Source organism: Oncorhynchus mykiss, chromosome 5 (assembly GCF_013265735.2).
Source record: "Oncorhynchus mykiss isolate Arlee chromosome 5, USDA_OmykA_1.1, whole genome shotgun sequence".
Lineage (NCBI taxonomy): Eukaryota > Metazoa > Chordata > Actinopteri > Salmoniformes > Salmonidae > Oncorhynchus > Oncorhynchus mykiss.
Genome location: NC_048569.1, coordinates 52,498,556 through 52,520,786, shown reverse-complemented (window position 1 = coordinate 52,520,786; position 22,231 = coordinate 52,498,556). Strand labels below are relative to the sequence as shown.

At 44.9% G+C, this 22,231-nt stretch overlaps 1 protein-coding gene across 26 annotated transcripts in view; it reads left to right on the top strand.

Moving 5' to 3' along the window:
• ptprsa (protein tyrosine phosphatase receptor type Sa) overlaps nucleotides 1–22,231 on the top strand; it is a 283,320-nt gene that overhangs the window by 167,260 nt on the left and 93,829 nt on the right. For 18 of the 26 annotated variants that reach the window (XM_036977783.1, XM_036977788.1, XM_036977791.1 and 15 more), the window contains 4 exons: nucleotides 4,767–4,955; nucleotides 7,011–7,019; nucleotides 11,654–11,671; nucleotides 20,378–20,488. In XM_036977783.1, the coding sequence (XP_036833678.1) occupies nucleotides 4,767–4,955; nucleotides 7,011–7,019; nucleotides 11,654–11,671; nucleotides 20,378–20,488 (327 nt within the window). The remainder of the gene's footprint in view (nucleotides 1–4,766; nucleotides 4,956–7,010; nucleotides 7,020–11,653; nucleotides 11,672–20,377; nucleotides 20,489–22,231) is intronic. The other 8 variants (XM_036977798.1, XM_036977809.1, XM_036977792.1 and 5 more) reach the window with 1 other exon arrangement.

Below are 22,231 nucleotides of genomic sequence, written 5' to 3'. Positions count from 1 at the left end.
GAAAATGACACTCTCTAATTGTTTTATATTTTTGACATTTTGTCAGGAAATGCAACTCTGTCTCAGGTTCTGCTGTTGTGCAGTGGTTGCGCAGCCTTTCCTCTACAGGGAGCCAGGTTCTGCTGTTGTGCAGTGGTTGCACAGCCTTTCCTCAACAGGGAGCCAGGTTTTCCTGTGTCTACCCTTCTCAATGGCAAGGCTGTGCTCACTGAGCCTGTACTTTGTCAAGGTTTTTCTAAGGTTTTGATCAGTAACCATGATCAAATATTTAGCCACGGTGTACTGTCGATTTAGGGCCAGATAGCACTGGATTTTGCTTTGTGCTTGTGTTTGTGTTTCCCAATAAGCAATATAGTTTTGTTTTGACTGTGTTGTAGTTTGGTTTATCCTGATTGATTGGATGTTCTGGTAGAACAAGTTTGTGAACTCAGGACCAGCTGGATGAGGGGACTCTTGTCTTTGCTCAGTAATGATATGAGGGGGTCACTGTATTTTAGAGGTTTCCAAAACTGAATTGCTCATTTTTGAGTTTGTATTATTTGTGGATATTGGCCTAATTCTGCCCTGCATGCATCGTTTTGTAGTTTTCCTCTGGACATGTCGGAGAATCTTACAGAACTCTGCATGCAGGGTTTCAATGGGGTGTTTGTCCCATTTGATGAAATCTTGTTTTGCAAGTGGACTCCTCTCTCTCTCTCTCTCTCTCTCTCTCTCTCTCTCTCTCTCTGTGTGTGTGTGTGTGTGTGTCTCTGCAGCCCCAGCACTCATCCCTCCCTCTCCCTCTCTACCCTCTCTCCCTCCACAGTCTCTCTGTGATATTAATGTACAGCCTTTTCTAAAGCCCCATTGCTGGCTGTGGCGAGGGGTAATCAGTTAACCTGATTATGCCACTGATGAAATTAAATCATTTCGGTAAGTGAAAATAATAATATGAGTAATAAGTGCGGGGGAGGGAGGTTCACCGATGACATTCGCTGCAGTCCCCTGGCTTACGATTGGGAAAGTGTTGTTTTTTTCCCCCCAACCCCTTTCGGGATGGTAATAGATGGAGCTTTGATGCCAGCCTATCAGAAAGGGTGACATCGTTTGCTTCAATAGCTACTCTATCAAGTTGCATTTTACACCCTTGTCCGCTCTGATTCACAAGTCCAGGTCAGGAGAAGTGGAATGATTTGAGTGTAAATGGTGGGTGTAAAAACTCCATCTCAAGATGACCGTCTCGTGTGGGCCGTAGCTCGCAGAAGACGAGAAGGGGGACATGACAGCAGGCGCGAGTCCACAGATGTCGTGTCGTCATGCGGTTGCTAAGCTTTACCTATCAGATTAAAGGCTTTGCACCTGTCTCTTGCGTAATAACATTCAAGAGCGCAGCACAATTAAAGACAATTACAGATAATGAGCGCCATCCCTGCTTTGCGCCGCCACTTTGCGGGTCCTCAGCCAGCTGTTGGATGGCGTAGATAACATATGTAATCCAACATTGCGATCGTCATAATGACACCATTTTCAGACGCACAGCCTCCAAGGATGGCCAGGGTCAGACTAAGCTGCCCAGATACCAATTCCTCTGCAAGAGCACCAAAACGTAATTGCAAGGCACTGCCAATTTCAAGCATCAATGGGACACGTGTTTTCTAAAAGCGACAGTAAACAAAAGCCCTCTACAAATATGGGGGCGACAACTGGTTTGCATGCTGGGTAAAGTATGCTTTCAACGTCCCCCCTCTCCTGCGAAAGCCAATGTAACCGCTGAGTGATCAGAGATGTTTTTAGTGTAATGGACAAGGTTTGTTTGAAATCTCTCCAATTAAGGATAGGTGTGGGGGTTAGTGCATTAGCCATAGCCCTAAAACAAAAACAGGCACGGCAGGGCTGCGGAGCTGACCCGGGCGGGGGTGTACTTGCTACCTGTGTAAAAAATCCAGTCGCTTCGTGGCTGACGAACGCATGATGATGAGCGTTCGGACACCCTTCTGGCGAATTAAACAATGGCTTTGTGCAACTGACCGATCGGGTCGCAGCAGGGCTGATTTGATTTGTTCCGGAGAGTTGCCATTGCGGAGAACACCAGTCATACACAAATATAATCGATGCCAGTCCTAGGACGCCCCCAGGGAAACTCTGGGTACAATCAACTCTCGTCATTGTCTGCTCTCCCTCTCTCGCTCTCTCTCTCTCTCTCTCTCTCTCTGTCTTTTCCTTTCCCTCTCTCAGGCTGGCTGACCCTGAACTAACATTCTTTTTTTTTAAACAGTGATTTATTTATTCTTGCATGGCAGGTTCTATCGGCAGGGGAGATTGTATCCACCACCAATCCCGGGGAAGCTAATAGCTTCCGCATGGTATTTACCAAGGAGGGAGATTTTTCGGCTGCTGTCTCCGAAACTGGGAACGGCGGGTAATGATAGTGTAATTGCTCTGTGATTCCTCCACCCCGGTACTTGTTGTTGTCCGACTGCTCGTTCGTTCCGTTTACCCACCATCCGCCACTCCGAGCTCCTCTCGACATCTCTGCACTGATCCCTGCGTCACCCGCCCAATTGAATTATACTCAAAACCAAATTACTCGTTGTGTGTTTCTTGTGGCTTCATTTACTACTAGATGTGGTTCGAGGAGTCGCTCCCCCACTTCCAGGCCGTTGAGGCGAACTCAATGTGATATAAAGCGTGGATGGATGCTCAACGTCAGACATCTCCGAGAGCCTCCTGGAGAAGCGGGACAGCATAGCCTGCCTCTTGTGGGGGAAAACACAGGTCTGTCCTGCCAGTATAACCGGAGGGGGTAGCGTAGTCCCACAACTCTTAACGCGTCTAACGCATAGTACATTGATGTCACAGAGGGACTAGTAGAGAGCGAGAGAGTAAGGGAGACTCACACAGCTCTGTCCCATCTTCAAGTGTGGGATGAAATACAGGCTCGCTGTAGCGTTCAGCCCTCAGGGGAATCGCAGTACAAAGAGATCATACATCAGCATTCGTTAATAATCAATGGGGAGGATTTGGCATGGAGCCTAAAACAGCACAAATGCCTCTCATTCTTTTGAACCAAATACTGAAATATTTAGTCTTCTCTGCTGGTGTCAGTACCCATGCTTGGAAGTCTGTGAGGGGGCCTTCTTTAGAGGCCTCTCGCTCATGCTTTCTCTCTCTGTCTGTTTCTCACTCATCTTCGCTCTCTTTCTCTCCAACCTCGCTTTTTTTTCTCTCATTCTCTCTCTTCCTCTCAGATAATCTCTCTCTCTCTCTCTTATTCACCCGGGATAGCTGCTTACCCCTGCTTGTACCACTCTTCTCCGTGACTCAAACTAAACTGACTGGCCTTATTTCCTCAATCAAGCGGTCTCCAGGAGTTGACATGCCCGTCATGATGTCTGGCAGTTCATGTGAGGTCATTGTCCGTACTCTGAAGATAAGAGATGACCTCTGCTGTAAGGTTGACCCTGTTTTTCCTTCACAGCTGGCTCAGTAGCCGGAGGCGTCTGATGCATATTACACTGCAGGGGGTAGTCCCAGGTTCTCAATGCCCAACCGTGAGTCACGACTCAGCTCTTCTGAGTAGAGGTCAGGCATGAAGACGCTCCAGAGCCCATGTCCAGAAGACAATGGGAGATTCCCCATTCTAATAACACTTAGCATTAAATGCACTGCTAGTTGTGAACCTCTTAACTAGCCCCTCATTGCTTGATAGCGCTAAATTGGTTCAGCGTGCATGACCAAGTACAACAGTAATTGCTAAATTGCCACAGTGTAAAACAACTGAATGGCTAATTAGCCTTCTAGTGCTGTATGTGTTCCCTCCCTGTTCGAAAGTGCGCTTTGACTAGCATTACTAGTGTTTGTTTATGGAAAGACCAGTGGTGATAGACAAGGCACTTCTCTAATCGTAGCTGTGTCTTGGAGTGTGGTTGAGGTGGGCTTGGTGGTACACAACGGGCACAAGCTGTTGTTTATATTTGTTTGAATACTCACTCACAGGTACTTGAAATTCAGGCTGGGTATTCTGTATTCTAATTGGTCAGCTGTGTTTGTGTGGGTTGCCACGCCTCCTCAGATTGGCTCAGCCCAATATACCCATTTAGAATGAGGAAGTAGGAGGCTGTTTCTGGGATTACAAAACATTTGCCGATCAGGTTTGCTTTTTCCCTCCTCGGGAGACGGGTTCCAGTGTCTCCCGTCCCCTGGTGAGTAAGGCCGGGACTTCTTGGGCCTCAGAGGAGTGTCGTTTTGTGGGTTTATGATCCCAATATGCTCTACTGGTTTATCGGAGTTGATCTGTCTCTGCGCCGAGCGTAATCCCAAACTCTAGAGGTGTAGCTGTCTGCCGTTGTTCAGATTAGGATATTCGGTGACTGAATGGCCACTGTCCTTTAGGCCTGTGATAAAGCATATTAGAGGATACAGTTAGGGTACTGATCTGTCATCAGGTTATACAATCATGATATTTAAGGAGTATTGCTTTTTACAATTATTTTATGCTATTTTCTTCCCTATGTGTAAGTAGAGGTATGTGGATAAAGCTGTGTTAGAATAAGTACAGTGATCACTCTGGTGACTCTCACAGAACACAGCCTCCATTTGAATTAGTCACATTAAAGCAGGATGTGTATTGCTTTAACCAACTACCTAAGAGTGTTGATGAACGATAGCCATTTAGGTACTCTTGATTAGACTCACTGTGGAGTCGTGCTACTGCAGTAGCGATGTAGCTAGTCAATTAATTTCACCGGTATACATAACCATGTCGCTTTCCTTTGTCCCCTCTACAGAGGACTTGCTCCCGACAGGATTCCCCAACATAGACATGGGTCCCCAGCTCAAAGTGGTGGAGCGCACACGGACGGCCACCATGCTTTGTGCTGCCAGCGGCAACCCTGATCCAGAAATCACCTGGTTCAAGGACTTCCTGCCCATAGACCCCAACGCAAGTAACGGGCGAATCAAACAGCTGCGCTCAGGTAAGGAAGTGATGCACTTTTTGCTTGACTTTCTATGTCCTGTTGCTTAGCTACACCTTCAGCTGCCCCGATTGATTTTGAAGGATTTTGAAATGGTACAAAAAAAGTGAGTGCACACGATTCAGTTTGTGAACGCTATAGCTTAGCCCTGAAACGTTATGATTGATACGCGATGACTGGCAGGATGATTTTGGGCTTGATACTGTTCAATACCTCTGATCGAGGGCAGGACTCACTCAAAAAGGATTCACTAGGACTCAGAAATGTGTCACAGAGAGAGAAAGAGAGGCTTGGTCTAGATGTTACCACCACAATATTGTAAGAGGTGCCGCCGTTGATTAAACTTTATTGAGAGACCCAGTAAATAAAAAGTATAATTATATACCTAATTAAATGACAGCCCAAGAGAGGCCCCAGGCAACAGGGGGTAGATATTGGGGGTCGATGATTTGTCACCATCAGAAAAATCCAGTGCATCCCATTTGATTTGCAGCTGCTAATGTAAAAGGGTGAACAACACTAAATAAAGAGTCTGATGCAATCGAGTTCTTGCCCTATTTATGATCCCTGCGAACTACGCACAAAAACACTTGATTTGTATCCACTTTTAAGGCTGGCTAGATATGACCGAAATAGAAAATTGCAGTTTTTATGGACCTTTGACTCTTGGAAATGTAGCAAACAACAAATGCCTGTTTTCTATGACCTTTGGCCCGCCAGAAGTTGTAGCTGAAAATATACACTTCAATTTCACCACAAGAAATCCCATGGTGTCAAACGAAAGTGTTAGCTCACTTAGATGATGTTGTACAACTTTCCGAGTGCTCCGTGTCCTGGTGTTAGTGGACAGGGTTTACCCTGTGGGGGTATCAGGAGCTCTCCGAGTGCTTTGGAGTGCCGAGGTTGTGTGCAAAATGCTCTTGACTTCCCTATCTGAGGACAGCAATCCACTGTAGGGGATTCCTAGGAAGCACGTTTTTTTCCCTTAACTTATGTTAATGTTTAGGATCTAGAGCTCATTTTAGCACACAGTCAGGGCTCTCCCTGGGCTCTAACCATAGGAGGCACATTCATTTTTCGATTGTACGGACAACCATGCATACTGAAACATGATTAGGCTTGACATCCTGAGATGTTTGTGTGTTTGTACCTTTTTGCTCATAGTGAGGCTCAAAGAGTTTCAGAGAAAGGTGGGTGCGGTGGGTTAGTACAGTATTTTCGTCTCGTGAGCTGTCTGATATATACACCTCTACCCCGTGTTTGCGTCTCTCACTTGTCTCTCTGTTTCACAATGTCTTTACTTTTCTCTGCACGTCTGCTTTTTGCACCCAGAGCGGATTGCCTCGCTGTATCTCTGTGTGTGTTGTGTCTTGTCTGTCTGTTGAAACGATGACGTGTCACTCCGAACACACATCATGCAGACTTCAACAACCTCCATTTGACCTTCAGCTAACCCACAACAGTTCTCACAACTAAACAATAACAATAACAATAACAAAACGGGACAGCAAAATAACTAATTCAACCAAATAACTAATTCTCTAACCTGAAGTTGAACTCTATTCGATGATTAAAGTGTCTAAAATGTAAAAATGTACTTCCAATTTTATAAACACATACAAATACATTGGTTAATACTTTGTCCCTGATATGCATCACAGATGTTTTACCTCCTGGCATTTTACAATGAATAAGGCATTTGGCAAATTACATTTTGTCAAGTAACAGTAATAAAGCCAGAAGAATGAAATAAAGTGTAATTAAATACAATTTTAACATTTTAGATTTTAAGTACGGCAGTTTTACACACAAGTAAAGAAGTGCTACATTTACTCAATGCTAACATCTTCACTACCTGAACGCCTGTGTGAATATGACATTTTGTGTGAAAAATGTCGTGTAATATTTGCCTTCTCGGGTTATATAAACCCACCTAAACAGTGTCATTCCAGAACTCTATCTGGTACTACTCCCGGAGTAAAACCAAACCGTAAAATAAATTGTTCTGTTTTTCCTTCTTTCTGTTTGTTTTTCTGTTCCCCTTATAATTTCCAGAAGCCTTTGGTAAGTGTCTAAGTCCACAAGCCCCCCCCCCCCCCCCCCCACTGTCCCCGAAGCAGATGGCATTTTAACTACTTTTAAAATGCATGCCCCACGTCCTCTCCCCCACCTTCTTCCTCCCCATCTTCTTCCCTCTGTCCTTTTCCTACCCTCCCTTTTTTTTTAAACATAAAAAAAACCTTTTTCTCTATTCCCTCCCATTAATGTGAACCGTCTTTGGCTCCCAGATTTGAGTAGAAAGGTGAAACAAGGACAGGAACCTGGGTGGGGTGTGTGTTTGTGTGTCCCACACACTTCTCACCCTCTACTTAAAAACAATACTATGTTGGCCAAGCTACTCCCACCTCCTCTGTCATATGGTTCTATGTAGGCAGTTTCAAATGCTCTGGCGTAGAAGTTTGACTCGATTATTGAGGTGTAGGACAATGAGATGAGTGTACGAGTATAAAAATATTAAGATGACCTAAAAATCTTAATATTACATTTGTCCCACCAACACACACACACACACACACACACACACACACACACACACACACACGAGAAAGCACACAGTCGAGGGCTTCAGTGAACCTGTCTAAAAAGGCTTGGAAAGTGTAGTGGTGACGGGGTGAATTTGAGTTATTTCCAGGTTTTGGGGGCGTTGCAGGAGCGTTGTGTGGCGGAACCTTCCAGCCCCCACACTGTGGCCAGCTCGACCTTCCCTTCTGTGCCAAATATTTTCTCAAGAAATACTGTTGCTGCTGCCCAGTACTCCCCCACTGTCTTTTAAAGCTTCGTAGCCCGTTTTTGGGTTGGTTATTTCCACATTTCTACACTACTGATTTTATCAGAGGCCTACGTTTTATATAACTCTATTATATTTTGGGGCAAATTAAAGGGCGTTTCAAATTCATGCCTAGTTGTCTGGTATAAAGGCCTGTTCTAGCGATGGATAGCTTTGGGGCCCGACTCTGTTGAAGACGGCTTGCCGTTGCTACTGCAGACCCCAGTCCACCAGCAAGCTGAATTTATGCTGATGAGCAAAGGCCTGCGCACTCAAACCCCCTCAGCTGCGATCATTTCCAGTCAAGCAGCTGAACTCTCATCTTTAATTCCCCTTTTCAAAAGGAACGGAGCAGACGCTTCAAACGCTCAAGGTAGAAGAAATACTTCAATATTGTTTCTCTCTTGAGGTGTGAGAGATGCGTTTCGGATTCCATCTTTGTTCAGTGAAGTTCGGAGGTTGGTGCTTTTTTTCTCCACCGAGTACGCCATGCCTCTCTCCGTTTGTTTAAAGCCGAGGCATTCATTAACTTTTCGTTTTGGTGCCAGGCATCTCTTCGTCAGTGATATATGGGAACGTATCCAGGTGTGTGTACAGCACTCCTGACACTGCCGACAGTGCCCTTGGAGACATGCATTTTTAAAAGCCGAGGAAGAAAGCTAGAAAAGTTCCCATGGTGGTTAAACTTCCTCAATAGGGGCTGTCTTTTTTTTTGCCTTTGCGTGATCTGGTTGCTGGTTGGCTGTTGCTGTAGCCACTTGATTTAGCTGCAAGCAGACTTGACCCAGGGGCGATTCTGAGATTGATGTGTCACCCAATGTGGGTTGGGGGTGGGAGGTACTGAGCTTTCAGCAGCTTACTCTTACCCCCGTCCCTCACAAACACACACTACCATCCCAGTATCACATGCCACTGTGTTTACCATGTACAAAGATGGCGATTTTATAGCCAGATAAAAAAACATGAGCTGCATTTGGACGCAGCTCGTGTAGTGTTGAGCCTCTGGAGACAGTGCTGACTGCTGTGCTGGCAGAGCTGTGATATTTGCATGCAGAATCCCCGAGGTGAGTTCCTCTGGAGGTGTGAAGGAGGCCTGACATTTCTCTCCCGTCCCCATGGCTCCTGACCCCAGGCCCTCGCTGGCCTTGTCAGGCCGGGCAGATTAGCGAGAGAGAAGCGAGGGAGGGAAAGAGGGAGCGAGAGTAACGTGGGGTGCGTACATATTCTTCAAGAATGAGGTCTCTATTCAGTCTCTTTGAAGCAATGGTTTGGCATATGACAGGTTTGGCCCTAAGATACTGGACGATTCGACGCTACAAGCCTGCTGTGGACTTTTTTCTACACACACACACACACACACGTGCACATACAAATTCTGAAATACTAATGTGCATATACACACATCATAGACACAAATGGTGGGCAAGCACAGATGCACTAAACATCACAGAACATCGTCCAGGGGCAGGGATAGAACAGTAGGAGCTGGCATGATTCAGTCAGACAGATGTACAGATGTGGTGGCGACCAGGTGTTGTAACATCCAGGGTGCCAGGAGCCCAGAGGGGTCTCCATGGACACGAAAAGGTCATCCAGACATCCGGGGGGGGTCAAACCCTGGCACTTGGCCAACCAGCCCACTGCACCCCACACCTTTTTCCACTCCACCTAGCCACATCCACAACAATCCTTTTTTTTTTTGTTGCTCCACATGTAGCATTTTACACACACGGTTGGAGGCGTTATGCAGAGTCAATGATGCCACTGCTGGCGATTGCACAGAAGGTCATTGGCCGTTAAGGTACATTTAAGTCACTCTCACCTTAAGCCGATCCAGCCACAGTTCACCGGAGTTTAAAATCAGAGTTTATGACTTGCGTGTATTTACTGTAATAATACAGGTGGATCTGGATTGGTGCCACGCACACCGACTGATTTTCATCGTCCTTAGAGGTAAAGCTCAACCAGAGCCCTTCTGTGTTTTTAATTTACATATGCGTTGGCATTGTAAATGCATAGTTAGTCTCTTGAGCACTGACATTTTAGATTTTTCCTAATTTTCAGAGATTAACAAGTCATTCCTTCACTTAGGCTCTGAGAGAAGGATACATCCTATAGTTAGTCTTTTTTTATTTCCCTGTTTCCTTTCTGCTCCCTTTTCTTTACTTTCAGATTTTGATGTTTCTTTCAGACCAAATCGCTTTAAATCTTCCTATCCCCTCTTTTTTTGACTCAGGATCCACAGTTGACAATCCTTGCTTTACAAACATACTTTATTAACCTTAACCTAACCTAACCAAACCTAACCTTAACCAACCTAACCCTCACCTAACCAAACCTGAACTCGTAACGTCTTACTCCTAACTAAAGTTCTGACTTCACTGGAGAACAAATAAATCCACAAGATTCCTGCTACCCTTAAACTCTAACTCTAACAACTTAACATACCCAAACCCTGTCTCCCTTGTCTGTGTTGTTGGATATCTCTTATATGAGCATTTTAAAAGGATTAAATGTTTTGCCAGATTTTCGAAGAACCTGCAAGTAATATATTTCTGGGACTGGAACATCCACGGAGAATCGAAAACCATGCAAAACATCCAAGCTCAACACTCAAACCTCCCCACTGCTGGAAGAATAAAGGAGCACTCTGTACCCAGAGCAGGAACAGTAGCCTTGAAACAGAAGCCGTTATAAATCATGTCTGTGGTTCCAACATTGCAGTGGCTTCCTTACTGCATAGTCTCGCCTTCTCTGTAGTGACCAGCTATGAAAGACAGAGGATAGTTTTTGTGTCTGTGATTCTAGCTCCCTGTAGTCACACTGGCACACAGGCCATGGCTGTAGTGTCAGCCACAACAGGCTGCATTAACCTTTGACCCCTGCGCGGTGTGCCGCAGGCCTGGGCGCTAAATAGGGCACCTCCGCTGGGCTGGCGCCGCCCTGGTGGCACTCTCAGGGGGTAGCCCAGGGCAGAACACTGTCAGTCTGCTGTTTTGACTCATCCAGAGAGGGAGGGAGATAGAAATACAGGAGAAAGAGGGAGCAAGAGTGGCACGAAAAAGAGGGGAAGAGCATTGAAGAGAAAGGGAAGGTGAAAGTGTGAGAGGAAAAAGAGCAAGGAAAAAAAGAGATTGCACGAGTAAAAAGGGACAACGGCAGAGACTAAAAAGAATAGTATTAGAGTAAGAAAGAAAGACTGAAGTTAGGTTGGCTCTCTTTTCCCACTCACGTCTCTGTTCCAGGGGGACCTACAGTACGTTAGGTAGCAGCTCAGAACCCCAGGAGAGCCACGCTACCCTCCCAATTAGGTGCCAAACCCAATGCTCATTACAGTTCCTATCCTCTGCCCAGCCTCTCTTCTACAGAGTGTGGGTAGTCTAGTAGGAGTAACAGAGCTGTCAACTGTTTGGCTTCCCACCCCAAGGTCATTTTGCTGGGAAAAGGCTTTACGTGATCTTAGCAGGCATGTCGACTTAAGGCCAATCCTATTTCGACTTGCCTTATCAGTGGGAATAGTGGCAATGATAAAACACACACGCCAAGACCCCAAGCTTCTCTCTGAACCCAGGCACTGCATTGTGTTCCCCCCTTAATATGACTGAGGAGAAGAGAGGGAGAGGAGGAGATAAGGGACGAGAGTGTGCCCGCCATACTAAACTCCCTGTTCCTTTGTGAGACCAGCAGTGGGAGGTCTTTCCAGTCCCAATGAATTTGAAATTTCCCTTGTCAAGATACTCTTAAACACAAAGATAATTACGGCCAATTAGCAAGGAACTGGTCGATTCACCAAACAAATAACTCCTGGCTCCTACTAATGTTAATCTTGAACTAAACTGTTGTCTTCTTCGTTTTGTATCTCTTCTTCCAGAGGGTACCCCCATCCGAGGTAAGACTTTAACTAACAACAAAACTGAACCTTAACCTCTAATCTAACCAGACTTAACCACCCCTATTCAATTGAAGTGACTAAACTGAGTGAGCTCCTTCTCCAAAGAAATCAAGCCTTTTTATATGTCCAGCTAACATTCATATTTTGTCCTTTGTGTCTTTGTCTATGTGTGTGTGTGTCTGTGTTTTTCCCTTTTTGTGTTTCATTCCATCCTTAGCGTACTTAATGTGTGTCTGTGTGTGTTCTGTGTTTGCTAACCCCTTCAATGTGAGAACTACCGATGCAATTTCAATCTGGTGTTGGAGTTGGGGGGGTTATTAGGGGTGGTTTGTTTGCTTTTGCCTCTGACATTTCAAACATTTGGAGATGGCGGGGTGGGTTTTTGGGAAGTATTTGTTGATCTTACCAGGCTAATGAATGCTGGGTAAACTGTACCCCCACCCCTCAGCCCTGATATCCTCTCCCGTTGCAGTGGCGGCCCGGGCGATGACCACATTACGTATGTTAATGTTCCGCCCCGCTGCCGCCTCCTTATGAGTCCTGGCAGGAGACGCTCCCGGAATGTCGGAGTAACTCGCATAAATTACGTTTGATTTCCATCCCCTGCTGCAGTGCGGCGCGGCGCGGCTTAGGAACATGAAGTGAAGTACGGGAATAGGCACTGGGCATTTCTAAAATGGCTGTGGCCACTGCATTAAACAGCATACGAGATGCATTGTCCAAACCAAATGATAGGCTATAAGGGAGAGGATGTGACGGCTGAATGGAACACAGGAAATTGTGGGAAAGTATTGCTACCATGGCTGCGGTGACTGATATGGAAGGTCAAAGTCCACATTGGATTATTCCTATACCCTCTGCCATTCTTGATCATCCAGCTGGGCCACACTTGACACACTGCCTCCCAAAGGTTGATCTTTGTACTTTATTGTTTTAAAGTGATCTTAACTGTGTTTGAAATAAAATGGCTTACTTTACAGGGGTAAGCAGGTAGGTAAACATCTAATTTCTCTGTCAGTATTTCACCTCATTTTTGGGGGGGATTGGGCCAATAGTGGCAGGCAGGGATGGGTGTTATTATGATCAACAAGTTCATCTTTTTGTTTGAGGAGTGATACTAGTATTCATCAGTTAAAGATCTTTACCTATCTTTTTATTACCATACATGAGCGAGCCCATAGATAATAAACAAAATCCAACTACACCCCGATCCCCAGTACATGAAGGAGAAATCCTTGAACCAGCAAGCAGAGCCTTGCCCGTAAACCAGCGAACAGCCATATCCACAATGTCTGGCATAAAAAGGCGTGGGGAACAAAAGCGAGCGTGAATTATGAACTTTTCATTTGCATAATGATTAGCGATCCACAACGGACAGTTCCCTCACCATCGGAGCTCCACTGGAAGCTCCACTGCAGCCAGTCCCAGAGACCTGAACTGGGTTGGCGATGGCAGAAGGATAGAGGGAGCGGGTGTCTGTCCTCCTATCCCAGATGATTTATAGGGACACAGGTGGTTTGTGGATGCATCAAAGCAAAAGGGATGGTGGGAACTAGGCAGAACCAAAGGGAGTGGCAAGGGTGGGAAGGGGGATTGACTGTACCACCTGATTTGAGATGTATGAAGTTGGGATCTCTGGATGCTAGCTCCACAGACACCGGTGTCCCTGTAAGCCACAACAGATGCTGTGATACATAGCGGCCACTTGTTTCTTGTTATTTACCCCTGTGTGCGCCCCGAAACTGTGACCAAACTACTGTTAGCACTATTGTCATGCAAGAGTGCCATAGCTGCCCTGAAGAAAAGCAGTGGACTCCCTACCTGCAGTTCATTACAGGTGTGATGAGAGCGTTACAAAACGCCAGATGGATGGTGAAAACAATGGAGTCATGTCTCGGGGTCCTCACATCTAATGACCTTGGGGTGGCGATTGAGAGTGGTCCCAGTGACAGTGAGAGAGGGGGGACAACAGATTTGGACAGAGCTGTCACCTTTCCCTGCTCCTGTTTTCTCAAACAGACTGCTCTGTCTCTCTCTCTCTCTCCAGCACCCTTTGATTTGGGAAAGCACCGTTGTCACTGTTCTTAAACACAGTTGGGAACCTGTTTTTTTCCCAATGGTGTGAATTGATTGTTGTGTTCAAAGGTGTGGCTTTAAACAAATGCAGAGAGGATTATGCAAGAAAAGCAGATGAGAGAGAAGGGAGTTGAAAAGAGAAAAAAGAAGAGGCGAGTACCAGTGGAGAGTGAGAAGGGAGATGAGAAGAATTGGAGGAGAAAACAAATGAGAACGCATGCAAGGAGAGATGAAAAATACAGATTCTCTCTCCTGCGCCACCCTCAGGCCTGGACAAGTTCTGCAGTGGGTGTTAAACCACAGCCAGCCATCTTGTTGATCTCCTAAACAAATCAATCAGGGCCTGCCAGCCCGCACTAATTGAATTACACAAATGGGACTGGGTGGGTACACATGGCCAAGCCTGCGCACGGAGGCAATGGGGTGGGCAGCCTGTGGCCGCGGGCACTTTCTGGAATTAATCATCTGTCTGTGCCAGACCCCTCCCCTACCTTACCCTCCCTCTCTTTCTCTTCCCCCATCTCTCTCTCCTTCGTCATCGCCACCCACTCCTAATAGCCTGGCGTGTATTTGTGTGGCGCACGCCTTGGCAGGCCTCTCATTATCACACCTGCCTTCCTCGACACTGCATCAGATCAGCCTACATCTGCTGTTAACCAGGGGAGCTAGAGCTGTCATGGCTGCCTAAGACCCCCATTGACAACATCTTCTCTGGTGATGATGATATGGTGGGGGTGAGGTGGTTGTCTGTTGGGAGTTGAGAGAGGGGAGTTGAGATAGACCTGTCTTGAAAGGGACGTCCTTGTGGATGAGCCTGGCTATTTGTGGTTATTTGGGAATAGGAGCCTCCCTCTTTTCTCTCTAGCCCCAAGGGCGATGTAGTAGTATCGATATCACCATAGTTGTAGATATCTTATTGCCTCTAGTTTTGACTAGGTGGCTCGTTGAGAACTAGCTAGCTCAATGATAACTAGTTCTGCTGTGATGGACTGACTAATCAGCCATAAACATGCCCATTAGATGTGTGGTATGGCAAGCACGTCCTTTTCCCTAAAGAGATAAAACAAAATAGACGTGCGCCCGGAAGTCTTTATTGTTGTCGTTATTGTTGTGCTTGTGATAAGACTTCACAGCTGGAGAGGGTTCGTGGCGTGCTGAATGTCCTGCGGAGAGAGAACTTTATTGACGTGTTTCGAGGGCCATTGTGCTAGTGTTGCTGTAAATTGCTGTTTATCTTAAAGACATACGGCGGGTCTCTATCTGTAAGCCCCCATTGTGTGGCCGTGTGGAGCTTTGTGCACATGGCCACTTGCTGGCGCAAGATCATTCTTTCTGTGTTATTTTCGTGCTGTTTTTTTTAAGACACAAACAAAATGACAAGCAACGCCAATGGCCGTGCACGTTCTGGAAAGCTACAGGCTGTCTGGGTGCTGCCAGGGAACTAGGAGTGGAATTATGCAAAATACATGGAAAATAGTCATACAAAAAATTGAAAGAGAAGGGGAAAGGAGAGAGGGGGTGAGTTGGTGGAGAGGATTCCGAGGAGGCGGTGGGGTGGTTTCAAGAGAAGGAACATCAAAGACATTTTGTTTTGGATTCCAGCATGTTAAAAGAGCTTTAGGGCCTGTTGTCTTTAAAGACGGTACCCTCAGTTGGCCAGGGACTGCTTGGTCAAAAATACAGAATTAGCTATGTATTAGATGAATGGGGGAGGCATAGAGAGAGAGAGAGAGAGAGAGAGTCTTGAGCACAGTGAATTAATTAATGCAAATTAGTTTGAACAGAAATTATCGCCATTGTATACAAGAATTACGTACTATGACACAGGCAGACACAATTCGAGCAGACATACACAACAGAAAGGGATACTAAATAAAGGATATGAAATCTGTAGCACCAATGCTACCGGAAACCATTAATTACATTGCCAGCTCTGTTCCAGGAAGCGATTTGACGATAAAGAGACTGACAGATCGAGGGAGAAAGCAACTTGAAATAGAATAAAATGGTGATTTTTTTTGCCTGCTCTTCCCAGCTTAAGAACTCTCTGTACTCCTGAGATGTGCTTTGAAATAATGGCTGCAATTATGTAATGAACTCAGTGGGTACCCTAGAACCAGCTGATGGCTCTTAGAAAGGAGTTACCTAAAAGAGCGACGCACAGATAACACACTCACTCAAAGTCGCTCCTTGATTGAAAAGCTCAATCCACAGGAGCCTCTCGTTGGTTTTAATTAGTGTATAATTCATTTGGCTCGGCTGTTTATGTAGTCATCTTGAGATTCTCTCACTTTGAATCAGTGCGGTTTTACACAAACAATCAATAATCAGGTTTCCATCCAACTTTTTATGCAAGTAAACTACATGTTGGAGAAAACACGACAGAACTGATGGAAAGTGCAAATCTGTCGGTAAACTTTCCAAATGTCCTCAAAATCAAATATGCTACACAAGGTGGGATCTTTTTGTGTCTGTAAAGTTAATTATGGGAGAAATGGCATCGTAAGCGCTTTCGTGCATAAATGTTTATATACATTTGGAGTTATGCAATGACATGTTTTGTAATCCTCCCACTATGACTCCCATAATAATCTCTTCATGTAGCCCAGGGATCATCAACTAGATTCGGCCCACGTGCCTCCATTTGGGGAACCCTGATGTAGGCTATACCTGCACTGTATATGCGAGCTGTTAGCTAGAGCGCACTTGGCAATACCAGAGTGGGCACATTCGCTATATAACACAACATTTTTGTGACAAAACCATCGTTAGAGTTGAAAATGCAATGGGAACCCATTAAACTTTTTTTTTGTTCGGGACATTTTTCTTGTTCGGAACATTTTTCTTGTTCGGTACATTTTTCTTGTTCGGTACATTGCAATTTAACTGCAGGAGTTATTTGTATGTGCACTACGTCATCGCGCACAAGTCAATTTGATGGAACACATCTCTGGTGCGAAAATGTGCATCTTGGTTTTATGTGATGGGAGAATGTTTGCTTGAAAATCTGTCGCCAATTGGACGGAAACCTAGGCGCCCGAATGTTTCAGTTGGCATCTGTAGGTATTGGTTAGAAACTGTGTTTAGTTCTATTCGTTTTTGGTTCAGGAACTCCAATAAATATAGAAACAGGTAAATAATAGCCTGTGTCATGGTGTTAAGGCATGCCCATGGCAAGGGGGGCCAACCGAAGATCTATGGTCACAGGAAGGGAGAGAAGGGCTTGCTCTCTTCGTAAACACCCAGGCTTTTTTGTTTATTTATCCTCAGCACTTTATGGAGGCGTTAAAATGTCTGTCGCCGGGCCTTCAATCAGCTTAAAGATTTCAGAATTCAGCTCGGCCAACAGGAATTTCTGGAACTGTCTCTGCCCAGAGTCAGACTTCACATGGTTCTTATTCACTGGCCTCCCTGCCGTCCAACTGAGGAGGCCTCTCTGAACACGCTCCAGCCCACCTGCCGTGACTCTGGCACTCGCTGTGCCAACCGCACATCAAACAGATCCAAATCAGGTCCCCCACACACACAGCAAAAACACCACCTGCGTTCTTGCAGGTAGACGGTTTCAGTTTGCCGTATGTGTTCACCATGCCAGATAGGACTCCCCATTGGGGACGGGATGATCTGAAAGAGAGAAAATAAGAAAAAAAGAGAGAAAATAAGAGAATTCTAAATGGGTCGAGTTTCAGAGTCTATGTCTCTCTATTTTGCACAAGCTCTTAGCTAGAGATCATACTGTACATGGAAATTGAGGCAGGCAGTCAGAGTAAAGATAGTAACATAACACGGTGCATTTGGAAAGTATTCAGACCCCTTGACTTTTTCCACATTTTGTTACGTTACAATCTTATTCTAAAATTGATTCATTCGTCATCAATCTACACACAATACCTCATAATGACAAAGCAAAAACAGTTTAGAATTTTTTGCTAATTTATACATTTTTGAAAATTATGATATCACATTTACATAAATATTCAGACCCTTTACTCAGTACTTTGTTAAAGCACCTTTGGCAGCGATTACAGTCTTGAGTCTTCTTGGATATGACGCTACAATCTTGGCACACCTGTATTTGGGGAGTTTTCCCCATTCTTTTCTGCAGATCCTCTCAAGCTCTATCAGGTTGGATGGGGAGCGTCGCTGCACAGCTATTTTTTGGTCTCTCCAGAGATGTTAGATCGGGTTCAAGTCCGGGCTCTGGCTGGGCCATTCAAGGACATTCAGAGACTTGTCCCTAAGCCACTCCTGTGTTGTCTTGTTTGTGTGCTTAGGGTCGTTGTCCTGTTGGAAGGTGAACATTTGCCCCAGTCTGAGGTCCTGAGCACTCTGGAGCAGGTTTTCATCAAGGACCTCTCTGTACTTTGCTCTGCTCATCTTTCCCTCATTCCTGACTAGTCTCCCAGTCCCTGCCACTGAAAAAGATCCCCACAGCATAGTGCTGCCACCACCATGCTTCACCATAGGGATGGTGCCAGGTTTCTTTCAGACGTGATGCTTGGCATTCAGGCCAAAGAGTCAGATCAGATCAGATCTTGTTTATCATGGTCTGAGAGTCCTTTAGGTGCCTTTTGGTTAATCCAAAAGGGCTGTCATGTCCCTTTTACCGAGGAGTTGCTTCCGTCTGGCCACTCTACCATAAAGGCCTGATTGGTGGAGTGCTGCAGAGTTGGTTGGCCTTCTGGAAGGGTCTCTCATCTCCACAGGGGAACTCTAGAGCTCTGTCAGTGTGACCATTGGGTTTATGGTCACCTCCCTGACCAAGGCCCTTCTCCCCCGATTTCTCAATTTGGCCGGGCAGCTAGCTCTAGTAAGATACTTGGTGGTTTCAAACTTCTTCCACTCTGTTCATGGGGACCTTCACTGCTGCAGACATTTTTTGGTACCCTTCACCCAGATCTGTGCCTTCCTTAGACCTCATGGCTTATTTTTTGCTCTGACGTGCACTGTCAACTCTGGGACCTTATATAGACAGGCGTGTGCCTTTCCAAATCATGTCCAATCAGTTGAATTTACCACAGGTTGACTCCAAGTTGTAGAAACATCTCAAGGATGATCAATGGATACAGGATGCACCTGAGCTCAAATTTGAGCCTCATATCAAAGGGCCTGAATAGTGTTAATAAGGTATTTATGTTTTTTATGATATTAAAAACCTGATTTCGCTTTGTCATTGTGGGGTATTGTGTGTAAATCGATGAGGGGGAAAAAGTATTCAATCCATTTTAGAATAAGGCTGTAATGTAACAAATGAGGAAAAGGTGAAGGGGTATGAATACTTTCCGAATGCACTGTATATGGTTTGTTATAAACTGGGTGTTTCGAGCCCTGAATACTGATTGGCTGACATGGGTATGACAAAACATATATTTTTACTGCTCTAATTACTTTGGTAGCTAGTTTATAAAAGCAATAAGGCACCTCGGGGTTTGTGGTATATGGTCAATATACCACGACTAAGGGCTGTATCCGGGCACTCCGCGTTGCATCGTGCGTAAGAACAGCCCTTGGCCCGTGGTATATTGGCCATGTACCACACATCCTCGGGCGTTATTGCTTAATTATAGGGACCTATCTTAACATGTTAGCTTTCTGCAGTGGTATATCTGAATTACTTATTTTTTGAAGTGGTAGTGTATCTGACAAAGGAGCACAGGCACAGTGGCATATTGACGCTCCTTAGCTAAACGCTAACGAGCGCCAGTGCTGTTTGTCAGGGAGGCAGGGGCGGCAATCTGTCAGCAGGCCGAGCCAGACCGAAGTCCTAATGATATCATCAGGAGCAGCCGTCATTGAGCGTTAACGAGGAATGATCTGACACCCATTGTTTCACCTCCTGTCTTCGATCTACTTCATTCTCCACACTGTTTACTTTGTTAGCTAGTGCTGGTCTTACTCGTCTGTAACCCATATTGAGACTTGCACATGGAGACTTGAACGTGAACCTGGGGTTTGTTTGTCAGCTCTACCTGGCAAGTTCTAAGGTTTGAAGAAGGTGTCCCTGTAGCCACTGATGCGGACATACACAATTAATATCTCACTGTTAGCAATTATTCACTCTGTGGTGCTGCAGTGGGGATGGATATGCTGCACTAATTAGAGTGCTTCAGAGTTGCTCATTTTGGACATGAACTGATGAATCGTATGTCTGGAGATCTGCCCATGCCCCCCCAACACACATATACACACACACACACTCCCTCAGTGAGTGCTATGTGAAGGGTGATCTGTCCATCCCCATTCAATCGCAACCTCTCAGCGTCTACATCTTGTCTATCACGCCACTGGCACCACTGGCACTCATGGGTGTTTGAGGAGAAAAACATGTACAAGGATCTTTTCCGTACACATTTAACAGCAAATTTAGTTTGACTTATTCAGTTCACCAATTTAATTATTTCATTTTTTTGTGGGTTAGTGAGGCTAGTGGAAGGCAGTATGCATTAGTGTTAAGGGAGAGAACCATTTTCAACCAAACGGGCTTGAGAAATTTACGAGGGATACTTTCCATTAAGAAGGTTTCTGAATCTCCTGCCATTATGGATTTACTAATAATTTTCTCCTCCTCCCTCTTCTTCTCTCTCTCTTTCTCTCTTTTTGTCTTTGTCGGGTGTTTGTCTTTCCCAGGTGCCCTGCAGATTGAGAACAGCGAGGAGACGGACCAGGGGAAGTACGAGTGCGTGGCGTCTAACGTGGAAGGCGTGCGCTACTCATCCCCTGCTAACCTATATGTGCGAGGTAGGGTGCAACAAGGTGCCGGAGGCCAGAACACCTTCTACTACTTTGACGGAAATGGCTGCCAGAAGGCAGCTCAGTCTAAGTGCACTAGGAAGTCACATTTTAAGAAATCGTGACCAAGGGGACAATACAATTTCTTAACTTTGAATGGGGCACTATTGTGTATCATAGAGTATTTGCAAGGAAAAATCTGATTTATTTACATAATCCTTGTGGCATTGATACTAGTATTGTTCCTCATAAATGCTCATTTAACTTGCAGTGAAGAGTGTTGAACTGTATCCCACCAACTAACCCTCCCTGTTATAGTGCTCAATTCAAATTGGTGTCTTTTAATCTTGATATGCTCCCTTTCTGAAAGCCACAAATACCCTAAAGAGGCAGATATGCAAAATTTAGGCTTTTATGATGACAACGTATGTGGTCAGTAATTATTCAAGTAAGTGGGCGATAGTTGTAGTAGGCTTTTAAATCTGTTTACTGTAAAACGCCCATGTCATTCTCTAAGTTAATGGTCTTAAAGTGAGTGTCCAAGGAATGTTTCTGAATCGATTTTAAGTCACAGGATTATGACGGTAAGTCTGATTTTGATTGGGTGGCAAAGCCTACTGCAAACCAATCAACATTTTTAACCCCATTCTTCCTTTCAGATTGGGAAAAAAGGTTTGAACTGCTGTACAATAACCTAAGGCAATGCCTACAGCACCACTAAAGTAGAAACATCCATTGCTAGTATTACGACATTACTATTTTGGGGTTTTGTCTTAAAATATGTCATTTAGCTGCTGTATTCTGAAATTGTGAAAATATGAAGAACAATCCATCTGAGTAAGCGTTTCATTTTCTTACAAAGCAGGCGATGAAGACAAAAGTGACTCCCTACCACTAATGCTAAACGATAATGAATCCCTTGTGAGGCAGCTTTAATAAATTGAGGCAGATGCATTTTTAGGCATGTATTATTTAGTTTGTGCATATTTTTTTTTTAAATGCCTCACATATCTGCTCAGTTTGTACCCGCTGTGTACCAAATAACTTTGTTCCCACTAAATAATTCACGCCTCTTACATGATAAAAATGGGTCAGGGAGCTGCCTTTTCATTATTGCCGTCATTATCATGCCCTCGGAAGGAGCTGCTTACCAGGGAGTTAAAAATCCTAGTGCAATAATGCCGTTCCTCTACTAGAGCTCCACCTCCAGTTCCCGTTCACATATAGAGTATGTGATGCTGTGGCACTCCGAGTCAAGCAGTTGACCTCCACGCTTATGTCCTGTGTGACAGAGTAAAAGGCAATCTAAGCGAAGAGCCCCATCGACGTAAGAAACAGAAAACAATTGGCAGCATTTTGTAATCTTAGAATCTGAATGCAAAAAATATATATCATGTCCTCAGACCAAGTTTAGACCAAGTTTAGTTCCAGTAACTAGTGCAATCCCCAGGATGGTGTCTACATATGATCTGTATCCAGTGGCACAAGTTATGCCTAGATTGTGTCGATTGTCTCTTTTTGGTTTTAATTTGTCATTCAATTCTAAAATTTGATGTTGACTAGTATGTTTTGTTCACAAATCAAATTGCACTTAAAATTAGCAGCTCCAGTAGGGATCAAACCTCAAATGGACATTACCCTGCAGTAGTATACAGTACTTGATTATAAGACTGTAGCCATAGACCATCCAAAAATCAAGCCATTGTCAAAATGTCACTTTTTGGCTTGCTCATAACCACCTGGTTGAAGTAA